The sequence below is a fragment of the Strix aluco genome, chromosome 15, assembly GCF_031877795.1.
Source record: "Strix aluco isolate bStrAlu1 chromosome 15, bStrAlu1.hap1, whole genome shotgun sequence".
In the NCBI taxonomy this organism is placed as follows: Eukaryota; Metazoa; Chordata; class Aves; order Strigiformes; family Strigidae; genus Strix; species Strix aluco.
In genome coordinates, this window is record NC_133945.1 from 10,242,373 (window position 1) to 10,255,932 (window position 13,560).

At 40.2% G+C, this 13,560-nt stretch overlaps 1 protein-coding gene across 3 annotated transcripts in view; it reads left to right on the forward strand.

Moving 5' to 3' along the window:
* The window catches only part of MAD1L1 (mitotic arrest deficient 1 like 1), a 379,581-nt gene that overhangs the window by 107,849 nt on the left and 258,172 nt on the right, over positions 1 to 13,560 (forward strand). For all 3 annotated transcript variants that reach the window (XM_074841020.1, XM_074841022.1, XM_074841021.1), the window contains exon 11: positions 10,593 to 10,737. In XM_074841020.1, the coding sequence (XP_074697121.1) occupies positions 10,593 to 10,737 (145 nt within the window). The remainder of the gene's footprint in view (positions 1 to 10,592; positions 10,738 to 13,560) is intronic.

Below are 13,560 nucleotides of genomic sequence, written 5' to 3' on the forward strand. Positions count from 1 at the left end.
TATATTGACTTAATGAGCAGCTATTCATGTTTTTCTACAGAAAAAATTAATAATTTATTAGTTATTTCTTATGCTAGCCTTGTTATACCAAATGCAAACCAAGGAGAAAGTGTAGCCTTATTTTGGGTAAGCCATTCTGGAATATTTAGAACTTGTTCTTTCGAAACACAGCATTACCCGAGGCTTTGTATGTTATGAGTAGCTGCTCTTTATTTCAGCAGTAGTGTCTGTGCCCAGCACTCGATCTCAGCACAAAGAACTACCTAATGACTAAGCACCAAAGACTACCTTTGAAAAGTTCATGGTATCAGCTAGGAGCTCTGGCTTAGGTGAGAATTGGAACCGTTTTTTTGGGGAGACTTTCAGTTGCCTTAATGTGAGACCATTCTCTAAGCAATTTCTGTGCTTTGTTAATCTTCCAAATTCTGCAAAAAACAGATGCAGTTAGCAGCAAATACTAATTTGTTATTAGAGCATGTTAGAAAAGATCATACCATGTCACGTTGTTTATGACCAAAGACATGGTGACACTTGGAAAATTCATGGTTACAGGTCAGGTTTTTTGGTCATGGAATTTTTAAGACCTTTGCAGTCTTGATATGCTTCCATGTTTTGGATTTAACGATTAGCAGGTCTGTTACAATGCAGTGCTTAATATGTTTTGGATCATGGTAGACTGCTTTGACGTAAGTTGAGTCAAAGCAGGTGGGAGGCGGATATGAGATGAAGTTAAATTGGTGCTTGTGAGAAAGAAAAGCCAAGAACAGCAGTCTGTCGGAGTGCTTGTCATAGATAGCTAAGTGACTTTTCATCCATTCCTTTACTTTTATCTGCACCAGTGTCCCATGGGTAAGTGCTAGGGGGTAGAACTTAATTGTTTGGGTTTATTTGTTGTCAACAAGTAGCCGTTACAAATTCTTCTCCGAGTTCCCGGTGAAAACCTAGACAGGTTTTGATCACATAACCTGGAGGGGTTTTCTCTGACAAAAGGCTGATGCTGAAACGCTGAGCCGTAGCTTTGAATTTTAGTGAGAATTACAGTGTGAGTCCGTCACTGAATTGTTCTGCAAGAAATATTTTAGACAATTGTGTTTCTGTAAATTCATTCAGGTAGTCTTAGATTCAGATATTAAAAAAACAAGAAACTGACTGAACAGGAATATACAATACTCATTTCAATACTCATTTCACTGTGGAGTACAGTAATGCACATTGGAAATGAGGTCTCATTGGAAAAGGTCATTTGAAACAGATCCGCGGAACCTTCACGAAGCTGTAATGAGTCATGAGTCTGTGAGGGCTCACTTGTTATATTGCAATGGAAGGTTTAATGTTTTGTTTTTCTCATCTAAACACTTTGACCCTCTTTATTTTATTAAGATAAGCTATTATCTAACTGTCAAGAGCCTAGAATTTCAGATTTGTTTGCTGACAAGTTGGTTCAGCACAACCATTTTCCTACTCACTTCTTTCCCTGCTTCAAGCAAATTTTCCTTTTTTCACTCCTCTTTATCTGTCCTTTATCCTTTACAGCTCCTCAGCTCTCATGCTGCCTATTCCCAGATGACTTTTCCGCTCTCATGATAACTGTTGATTTGAATGTATAACAGAAATTGGAAATATTCTTAGTCACTTGGGGTGTTCATGTCACCAGTTGTCTGTGCTGCGTTGCTGTGCTTCACACCAGTGCTGGAGAGTCGGGCCTGTGACTTGACAGCTTGCCGGGAGAGAGAATAGTTATTGAATTTAGACCATTTATGGGAGATTTTTTACAATGCACATAATACTGGATTGGGTTGAGAAAATTATGCAGTGCTTTCACCTCACTTCCCACTTTTGATTGTGCAACAGATTGAAATCCTTGACATGTATCTGGGGACGAGTGGGGTTGGTGGGGAAGGATAGAGGTAGAGGCTTAATCTTTATAATGAGGGAGAAGCAGAAGATGACTGGTATGAAAAGAGAGAGAAGTTTTGACTTTCTTCATCATGTTTAGGCACAACCATGAGTTCAACCAGCCCACAAGTGTGATTATAGATTGGTAACTGATGGAGCCAACTGCATTATTTATTATGGTTCAGATTGAAATGAAATCATGGAGGGCAATTTTCTGTCTCACACTTCAAGGTCAGATGAGAGTATTTATTATTGCCTCTCTGTTTATCTGTGAATGCAAATTGAATTTAGTGATTCAAATTGATGAAATGTTAGAAATATAAAACTCATCAGAGCCGACACGAAGAGAAATTACTGGGTAGAGCTGGCCAGTGACTTCACTATCCCATGTACGGGCCTCTGCTTTGATTAGTAATTATTTCAATCTTTGGGTTTTCTCATTCCCGGTTTTGTTTCAGTTGTTGTCATTTTTGTTTTCAAAGAAAAAAGTGTAATAACACTTTGAAGCATTTAGAATTTGAATTAGATGATGTAAATAAAGCCAGCTGCAGAGAGGATGCTTGGATCCTGGCTGGAGAAAAGGTTTTCTTTCAGAATTCTTCCTTTTGGGGGCTTGTTTGTTTGTTTTCCTCCCTCCTCTGACAGTTCCCTTTCTCCAGTATTTTGCTCCCTTGCATTGCACTGAATGTCCAAAGCTGGTGTGGGGTGTGAAGGGGAAGGGAGCAGCCATTTGCCATCTTTTGGTGCTGAAGCTCCATGTCCTTACTGACATATCACCCACAGACTGACCTTCCTCACCAGCCAGTGTGGTTAGGGGAGCAAAAGCTAGGACCTGCAAAGGGGACCAAATGTGCATGGCTCTCTTATTGAGATAATTGGAATGGAGATTATCTCTTCCCAGCAAACTGTAATGCATTTTGAACAATTTAGTGAACATCTTGGCTCAGTTTGGTGTATCAGGCTGTGGTCAGAAGGCATTGCTGTAGTGTGTGTCCTGTTCTCTGCAGTGTTGGAAAGACACTTTTAACTTGTACGGCGGGGGGGGGGGGGGATTATTCTTATCTCAGAGTAGGAGTGGAAAATCCTTATCAGTGAATGCTTTTTAAAAATAGGCAGTCGTCCGTAATTGCCAAATGCCACATACAAAATTATGATAGAGCTAGATGATACATGCTGTGCAGGCTATATGCTGTGTTAATAATCATAGAAGACTGTTGATTTTAACTGCCGCTTTTTAATTATTTGCATTTTATTAAGAACATTTAGTGTTTGCTTTTCTACCAAGCACTGCAAAGGGAATCAGTTTGCTCAGGATGCAAGTGTGTCTGACTTGTCGATTCAAGAGCCATGAGCATTTGGACATACCAAAAGCCCTTAATAGATTTGTCTACTTAAGCTATTATAAATCACTTTGTGTATTTAACAATCAGCTTGATTTCTCCTGTTTTACTGAAGACGGCAGCATTTTCAAGTTAGTAAGCATACAGCAAGCAATGTGGGTTCAGTGGCTTTTAAATACCAGTAGAGTTTTATTCACCAAATAAATGCCTTTAATAGAAGCTTTGGACTTACGAACACTTGAGGTTTGGAGACTTAAAAAAAGGACATTTATACCTGTAGTTATCTCACCCTTGAAATATTTTACATTCCAGAATTCAGTGATGGATGTATTTGACAAACTAGTAACCTTTCAACTTCAAACCGAAACAAACCACAGAAGTCTCTCCTTTGTTAATTAAGACGTTGCTTTCATTCTCATCTTGATGGTTGATGTGGGAAGCATGTTCATTAGCGTGAAGTAAATCTCACGTCGAGTGGCTGATTAGATACCCGTTCAGATAGAGCCACACTGGCCTTTGCATTTTGGCAATGTTCCTGGTTTTGCTTCCTTCGGGTTGTTGCAGTCAGCAAAGTGTTGTGTGTTGCAGCAAGTGTGTTGACCCCATAATGAAAGGAAGCAGAGAGTGCCTGATGTGAATTTCTTTTAATAAATCCTAACTCCTGCCAGTCAATTATGGCTATTGTACTGGGGATGGGACATAAAATTTGTGTTATTTCTGTTCTGTAACTGTTCACTTTGAAGGAACTGCATTTCTGAGCCTGATATTTATGCTGCTGGTTAGGGAGTAAAATTAAATACTGGCTCAACGATAAAACATATTGTCAGTGTACCACTAAAGCTCCAAACATCTGTCTGCTTCTTACCCATTTCATCTGTCCACACTAGCAAAATAATTCTCTTTATGTTGTTCCCTCATTATAAATTCAGTATGATTCAAGTCTTCTTTGTATGTAGAGCAGCAACGTGATGTATGAACTGCTTATTTTTGAATGATTTGTGATTTATGGAAGCCTGATGATGGTGAGTTATATAAAAGGTATTTGAGAAAATACAAAGTGTGAACCAAGAGAAAGTTTGCAGATATTTGCTCAAGACTTGGGAAAAATAAATAGCAAGAAGAAAGCTTATTTTTCTACTGACTCTCTGTAGACTGTTTCATGTAGTGTTTTCTGTAGCAGTATTTCTAGCATGGCTCTCTATAAGGCACAGTTAAAGCTTTAATAAAATATAGCCCATGTGATAACTTCCACTAAAGATGTTAATATTTAGTATCATTGCTCCTTCTGAATGTAGTAAGCAAATAACAGCTAACATGGAAATGTTGGCCTCCACAGTTCCCACTGGGGCGTGTTGCAGTAGCAGCGCAGCGTTTTAGAGAAGAGATGGATGCTGCTGCTTCAGTATGTTCACAATTCTGGATGTGAAGAAAAAAGGAAGCAGAATAAGATGCCAAACAATCTTATTTTAATAGAAGTTAGCACCCAAACCTTTGACTTTTGAGCTGAAATACTTGTAGCACTAGAATAATCTCTTTCTTCGTGTTTGTTTTTCCAGTTTACCTACTTTAAATTTATTAGTTTAGGCAGCTCCATTCTGCAGCAGTGTTCTGAGCTCCCATCTGTCTTTTCGGCAGCATTTTATAATGGATCAATTTTTCTCCTTTTTAACATAAGATGGAAATTTTTCTGGTTTTGCCAAGTCCCACCTTTTCTTTTCTGTGCCCTGTCCCTTTTTTAAGTCAGACTATTTTTGTCATCATCATCTCCCTTCTGTTTTTCCTTTTTAATTCCCATCCCAGATGGTGGTGGTTCCTGTTGAGGCAGGTTAGGCAGAGACTGAGGGGGGAAGAAGTCTGTGCCAGAAATTGAAGGTTGGAAGGAGCCTTGAGAGCGGGCACAGGCAGGATTGTTCTGCTGCTGTCCACTGGAAGATATGAAGACATGCTGGAGTTACCCTGTTGCTACTTATGCCTTCATGTTGGCTTATAAAACCTGGGGGGAGAAGAACTGGAATGAAAAATAACATTTTTGTTCAAGCACTCTTTTTATCAGTTTCCAGTGTGGTTTATGTCTTTGTGTGTACTGTCTATAGATATGTTGAGAAGGCTGCAGGTTGTCAAGCCTCAGCAATGGGTGTGCTTTTCTTCATCCAAATGTCTTGCTACAAAACAACTTCCCTTGCTCCTTTTGGCCTCATTAGCTTGTGTGCTAACCTTTTTATTTTGGACTCTGTCATGAAGATGTTGATAGAGTCAGCGTGTTTCTTTTTTCTGTTATGTATGTGCAATAGCACTGTCATCGTGTTTTCCCTCTGTGCATCTTCAGTGTTCTTGCCATCCACGCTTGCTGGTTTTCCGGGCTTTCTCTTTGATGTGATCCTCATTTCTGACAGCTGGCCCTGGTATGTGCAAGTGTCTCATCTTATCCCAAGTTGCAGCATGACCCAGACAGTGTTGCTCTTCTAATTGTCTCTGTGCTGCCGTGGACCTCTTGTTTTCCTCTCAGGTTGATATACAGACTAGTTCTGGCATCCTGTTTGCTTTCGCTGTTATTTTTTTTAGTACCTCTGAGGTGGTAACTTGGCTACTGAAAGGATGGAATGATTAAAATAATGTTTTATGGATCATTGCGGGGGGAAAAAAAGCTGTCAGCTGCTTTTGTAATTTCTTGAAGGAGATTATTAAAATGTATCTTATAGCTTCAGTATTCACTCTCTGCTGTCATTGTTCTCAGTCTTTCAAAGAACTTTCTGGAAAATGAAGTTTTATCATTAAGATTACATTAAAGTGGATTACAGAAGGGAAGAGCAAAACATGAAGAGTCTCAACAGCCCAGAACAGAAAGATGTTGGCATCTCATTCACTGGGATGTGGAACAAGGAACATTAATAGGCTGATAAACAGAAATGACTTTTCCTCTTTAAGGCTTAAAAGGTTTACTTTGAACTTGCAAAGATTTTAAAAAATGCCAGTTCTCCAAGCTTATGTTGAATGGAGAACTTTGGGCCTATTTTATTTTCTTTTTTTTAATGCTTGTTTTGAGTGAGCAATTACTTTTGAAAAGCCATAGGTGTCGTCAGTGCAGAAGAAGAGTGCCCATGTCTAACTTTAACAACATTTGCTGCTGGACACCTACTTTCAAATCCTGTTTTTTCTCAATAAGGAATATAACTTCCTTTTTGGATTTTTTTCTTATAGAGACAGTTTATGTTTTATTTGGTGCAGTTTCTGGAAGAATTATCAATCTGTCCTAAGAGAGGAAAAAAGGATCTCAATAATTTGCTTTGGCACGGTGTGGAGAGTTGTAAGGAAGTTGAATTTCACGCTTCCTATAGCAAGGAAACCTATGGTAACAGAACCAATTCAGAGAGTTTGAGCATTGTCTCTGCTTTCATAGACATCTCTGGCATTTAAATTTTATGTACATTAACATCACATTTGATCCGAGGCTGAAATACAAACAGATGATGGTCTTGTTACCAAACACCATGCAATGGCTGAGGAAATTGCCCATTTATCTCTCTTTGCTTAACTTTTCTCATGTTTTAAAACAGTCATTTTCCAACCTAGTTCGAGAGGTGTGTATGTGGGTGAATGTGCTCTCCATGAGATGTGAATCTCAAATGTTTTTCTTTATTTCAAGAAGGAAACCTAGCACATATCTCATTTTTCTTTGTGAATGTTAACTCAATCATAATCTGTCAGTCCACTCCGCATTTATAGAAATAGGTCACGGTATTGGGAGATTAGGAAAAAAAGATTTCTCCATTGTCCTATCAAAATGTTTTGCAATAATCAAATGCAAGATTCTGGCTGTTTTGTGGTATTTAATCATATGTTTGTATTTTTTCTTCTGTTCTGACTCTAATCAGGACTAAATTTCTTTGATAGAGCAAATAATATTTACAGTAAAGTTTCTGTAGTGTGATTTAATTTGTTATAATACAGTTGATGAGGTTTTTGTACTTATATTTACCATATGCATAAAAAAAGAATATTGTTGAAGAAACTCTAATGAATCTTAACACAGTAGCTGAGGTTACCTCATCTCCCTCATCTGTTTGGCCATGTATTGGAGGCTGACCTGTTGCAAACTTGGTAGGCTGACACGTATATGTGGGCATAAAGTCTGTCTTAGCACAAGCTTAGCAAAGTCTGTCTTAGTACAAGCCCCTTGGAAAGGGGGATAAGTGTTTTAAGCCTAGGATTTTGAGAGGCATGGTGTAATGAATCTTCCTGTTACATTTTATGATCAAAGAATGGTTTGGGTTGGAAGGGACCTTAAAGATCATCTAGTTCCAACCCTGCCATGGGTAGGGACACCTTCCACTAGCCCAGGTTGCCCAAAGCTCCGTCCAACCTGGTCTTGAACCCTTCCAGGGAGGGGGCAGCCACAGCTTCTCTGGACAACCTGTTCCCGTACCTCACCACCCTCACAGGGAAGAATTTCTTCCTTATATCTAATGTAAATCTACCCTCTTTCAGTTTAAACCCATTACCCCTCATCCTATCCCTACACTGCTTGATAAAGAGTCCCTCCCCACCTTTCCTGTAGCCCCCTTTAAGTACTGGGAGGCTGCTGTAAGGTCTCCCTGGAGCCTTCTCTAGACTGAACACCCCCAACTCTCTCAGCCTGTCCTCATAAGGGAGGTGCTCCAGCCCCCTGATCATCTTCATGGCCTCCCCTGGATCTGCTCCAACAAGTCCATGTCCTTCTGATGTTGGGAGCTCCAGAGCTGGACACAGCACTGCAGGTGGGGTCTAATTAGAGTGGAGTAGAGGGGGAGAATCCCCTCCCTCAACCTGCAGTCCAGGTTACGACTGGCTTTCTGGGCTGTGAATGCACATTGCTGAGTCATGTTGAGCTTCTTGTGAACTAACACCCCCAAGTCCTTCTCCACAGGCTGCTCTCAATCCACTCATCACCCAGCCTGTATTTGTGCTTGGGATTGCCCCGACCCATGTGCGGGACCTTGCACTTGGCCTTGTTGAACTTCACGAGGTTTGCAGGGGCCCACCTCTCCAGCCTGTCCAGGTCCCTCTGGATGGCACGTCCCTTCCCTCCAGTGTGTCAACCGCACCACACAGCTTGGTGTCGTTGGTGACCTTGCTGAGGGTGCCTTGATCCCACCGTCCGTGTTGCCAACAACAACCGACCCCTGAGGAACACCACTTGTCAACTGGTCTCCACTTGGACATTGAGCTGTTGACCGCAACTCTTGGAGTGCGACCGTCCAGCCAATTCTTTATCTACCACCACATCCTTATCCAAGATGTCGCCCAAGTTGTGTCCATCTACTGGAAATTACTGTCAGTCTAAATTGCCCCTAAAGGGGTGTTTAAGGTCTGGAATGCTGTATTGTAAACTGAGCAGCTGAGGTGTGAGCACATGTTTGAGTTTGCTAGCTGTACTACGAAGTGGCAACCTCCAACAAAAGGATGGGCTGGAGAGCAGTGGTGGGGAGCTTTATAATTTGGCAACTTCTGAATGATGTGTTTTTTGTACACTGCAAGTAGTGACTTCTTGAGTGACATATATGTGCTTGTGACATTTGACGTCTCAGTCATACCGCTTAATTTTATCCCATATTTCACAGTATGCCAGGACTCAACCTGGCATTTGTTGTCTTTGGATGTTGGCTTCTAGGAAATTTTTTAATACGAATTTATATTGTAGAATCAGACAAGAGTTGATTCTCTACTTTATCCAGTGGAATTCTTGCATTGTTCAAGAAGAAAAAGGCTAGCATTTCTCTTAAGTATCCACGAAACTGAATTTGAGATGTTCGCTGAAGTTGGGATGGGGAAGGGAGCATCCAGTGCAAGGCCCGTGCCACTTCATGTTCCTTCATCACAGATACTACTCTTGGGCACAGGTTCCCTTCTGATTAATTAAAACAGAACCGAGGAAGTAGTGGTGCTCTGGTAATGAAATTATCCATTTTCAAATGCAGATTTGAAGCCCTCTTGATGAACTTTCCCACCTGAATCCAACAATGAAAAGATTATTTCACAGTCCTTGATTATTAAATTGGTCTATGAACGGTCCCAAATTGAACTGGAACTTTAAACAGGCTTCTCATTCATCCAGTGTTTTAAAATGCACATTTTTTTCAAGGAGGAAGATTTTGAGGAAAGGGAACAGCTGCTTGGGGATTTTGGTGAATTGTTACAAATTTCCCAGGAAGTATGATTTGGTGACCTGGCAGTGCAGGATGTACTTGATTTATGCTGAGTGACTTTTAAGGCAGTGTTCTCTTTCGGATCTATCTAAACAGTACCTTAACAATAGTGCTATTTTCTTTAAAAGCATTTAAATTTATTTTCTTTTAATGATAATGATAAAGAATACCCCTCTGAAGCACTCATAAATTTTCCAGTGTTGTTTTCAGCATCAGAGAAACAAAGATCTTCTGTTCCTGAGTAAGCTAGAGATGTTGATTTTGATCTTTCTAGCTTGCTTGAGGGTTTTTGACTTATGTGCAATACTTTTTTCCGTGTCCTGCTCACTTTAAATACTTAAAGTTAGTGCAGTCTTGGATAAACTTGTCATAGTTAAATTTTGAACCGACTCAAAATCACAAGAATTATTTCACTCATTTTGTTATTGATCAAGTACTTTGTCAGTGGGCTTGATCTGTGATGAGCTGCTTGATGTGTGCCTTGGAACAGCAGCCCAGTAGTGTCCCAGCAGCAGACTGAGTGTCTGAAGGGCGTGCATGAAGAGTGTCTCCAGGAATACACGGATAATTGTGTGTCACCATGTCTTACTGCACAGAGAGCTGAGAAGAAGAGGGACCAAGCTATTCTGCCTTAATTGAGAATCATGTCCACATTGCAAAAGAAGTGCTAATCACCTGGCCTCAGAAGACATTTCTCTTCCAATACAGGTTGCTGGCAAGAGAAGTGTGCAGGTGGTGGATATAATTACTTGCTGAGTATTATCTGTCTGTCAAAGCAGATAGTAAATCTCAGTTTTACTTCTACTTTGTTAGAAGATGATGAAAAGATACAGTAGAAACCAAGATTGTGCATCATTTGTTGAAAACGAGGCATCTTCTCAAAGGCAAACTGGTTGATTTTTAAATAGATATGCGTTTATTTAAATGCTTTGTATATGTGAGGTTCCAGTAATTGTCTTGTGCTGTCACTGGGATGGTTCTTCTCTCATATGTTTTTCTGAGAACAGCTGATAATGAGACTGCAGCTACTCAGTTTCCAGTGGTGCAGCCATAAGATGAAATGGCACCAGCCCCAGTGTCCTGGTATCATGGTGATGCTTCTCTTAGTTTTTTCTGATCTCTCTGACTAAGAACCAGTGGTCAAGATTTCACAGGTCTGTATTATCTTTCTTAGTGCTCGAATACTAGAGAAGGCCCGGCAGCAGCTACAGGAAGAAATACTACGGGTTCAGAGCCAGCTCTTGGATGAGAAGAAGAAACGTGAGCAGCACGAAGCGCTGGTCAGACGGTTGCAGAAACGTGTGTTGCTACTCACCAAGGTGAGTTTCTAGATTATGTTTGGAAATGTCCGTGTCCTTATTTCTTTCCTCCAGGTGCAGTCCTTGCTATTTCTTCTTTGTTCACCTCTGTAACTGGCACTACAAAGTTGCTATGGGGTCTTTGCACAGTGGGCGCTACGTACCATGAAACTTGTCTTTAGGACTGCTTTCGAATAAAAATACTAGTACATCATCCTAAGGCTTTGCTAGTGTTCCCCCCATATAGGCTCATGCTGTGTTGTGATACGTGACGTCGTCTCAGGCTTGGCATTGGTGCGAGGGCAGAGAATTGAATCATGTTGTCGCTAGAGTGTTTTGAGCCACTGAAGGGGATTTATAATGGCTTTGGCTGCATTGCCTCCTTTCCTAAAGAGAACGAAACGACAGCACCTTGTCAACTGTTCCTGTGGAAAAACAATTTACAGAGAGTAAGAGATTTGCCTTCCTCTTACACTGTAAGTCTGTTCGAATGTAATGGTAGGCACTAGACCAGTAAATTGAAAATACGTTTTAAGATTCTTTCTATAGGATATATCAAAGAAGTCTGTATTATCCTATATCAGGTATGCTCTCATGATGAAATTCTATACAATAATTTTGAAGTCTGTAGAGCATTGAAAACTTTATATTAAATTCTGAGAGCACTCTTTCCCCAAAGGGAATAATAATTCTCTGTAGTCAGAATGATAGTTACTTCACCTTCCAAGAATACTCCATACAAAACTTCACTCATCTGAGCAATCTCCCTGATGTTATAAAGCTGCTCACGTAGGTAAGCTTATGTGTGTGCATAAAGTCAGACTTGAGTAGTTAGAGTGTGTAAGAGAGCACGAGGCATGTCACTGTGTGCGGGGAGGAAAGATGCTGGTATGGGAGTGTCTGAGCAAGAAGGAAAAGAGCTGTTCTGTTTCTTGTGCTTTAGGCTTTAATTTTCAGTGTCAGCTAAAGCATTTCAATCGATTTTAATTGTGCTGCACCCAATTCTGTGTAATTCTGTGTCATTGTGGAGCCAAAGAAGCTTTGATACATGGTGGGGTAAGCAGGGCTTCTTGAAGCATGAAGCAACCAGTTTACAAGAGGATATTCTATCAGTTCTGGCTACAGAATTTGACGCCGTGGAGAGTCACATAAACGAGAAGAGAAAAATGACAGCAGTTCCTTCTGCTTCACACTGAGGTAGGCACTGCAGTCAGGGTGGATAGACCAAATTCTCTTCACAGAAACAGAAAAGGCATCTCTTCTAATACCCCCAGCAGCAGACAGCCCTCCATAGAGTTCTACTTTGGTACTGGCATGGCTGGATATGACACAGGTGGATACTGAACCTGATAAAAATCCTTCCTTTACAGCCTTCTCAGCTGTCTAGCATGGCACTGGGCTGCTCAGCCCTGAAGGAAGTTTCTCAGTTTCTAAAATATTCCCTTTGTTAACTTATTTCCAGTCCTCAGCAGAAACATGTTTTGTCATAGAACACAAAATATCATTACTTTTCTTTAAGTACCAGACAAAAAGACAACAGTACTTTGTCATGTAATGGATTGTACCCTGATTTATATAGAAAGAAAGAGCCTTTGCTTTGTTTGCTATCCTCCCTCTGAAGAGGAGTAGAGGAAAAGTTGGAAATGTCCTTCATCAGACCGTGGCAAATAAACTTGTACTTTGACAGTGGAAGTTTTCAGTGTGCTCAGTGATTCCTCAACTGACCTGTTTTAAAGGAATAAAGACTTTGCTGTTCTCTGAAAATTTATATTCCATCCAGAGAATGCTAGGGGTCCTTTGTGAAGAAGTACATGCATTATGGTACTTGGGCAATCTATCCTTGGCACTGTTTCTCCTGCTGGTTGCTCTTCTCGTGCAAAATCAGAAGAAGGAATTTCATTTAATTAAAAAAGTATGATATTGTGATATAAAATGAGATTGAGCAAATATATTTCCTGTCAAAAATAATTATTTTACATTGAAAGCATATCACCTAGAATGGTATTTAATCATCTAATTAGTGGCATCAGTAGTACAGTGTGCTTCTATGTAATTTGAGAAGGGAAAAGATGAGCTCTCTCTATTGAATCTTTGTCTTGTTAAATAGGACTGTGAAAATCTAATTTGAGGGAGACTATTATATATATGATTGAATTGCTATTGCTTTTGATAGTGTGATTTTTGCATTTGTGTATATTTGACCCTCTAGTAGGGCAGTGAATCTGTTCCTGTATGCTGAGCAAATAAGGATTGAAAGGCATCAGACATGTTTAACAGTGCAATTTTAATGCAGTAACAGCTATCCTTTCTTTCAGCTCAAATTATAACCTGGAAGTCTCAGGCCTTGAATATGTTTTAGAAGATCTGTAGAAAATGATAAGCTCTTCTTCATTTGGTAACAGCAGTATCTAATATTTTAGTGGTAAACATACTCTCTTCAGGAGGTACTTGCTTTGCCAATCTGATTCCTTCTCAGCTCGCTTTTATGGGTATTGAATTTTTTTCCTCTAGATTCAAGCAATACGTTTTGGATTTCACAGACTGCCTGTTTCACTTCTTCGGTCTTGTTAATTTTCTGCTTGCCACAGTCTCTGTCTTTCTTGGTTGCTCTCATATTTCCATTTCAGTGCGTGTAACTTCTTCCTCCATTACCTGCTTCTTTGCCTCATTTGCTTCTTTTGGGCTTTCTTGACCTTACTTGGGCCTTTCCAGTTTCTTGGGCCTTTCAGGTTTACTCTTTGGAATTGGCACAGTTGTCAGTCTAGACTATTTCAGTGAGTCACTACAAATCTCTCCTCCCTGGCAGCCTTGAAGAACAGCATTCTCCAGTCTTTGATGTAATAG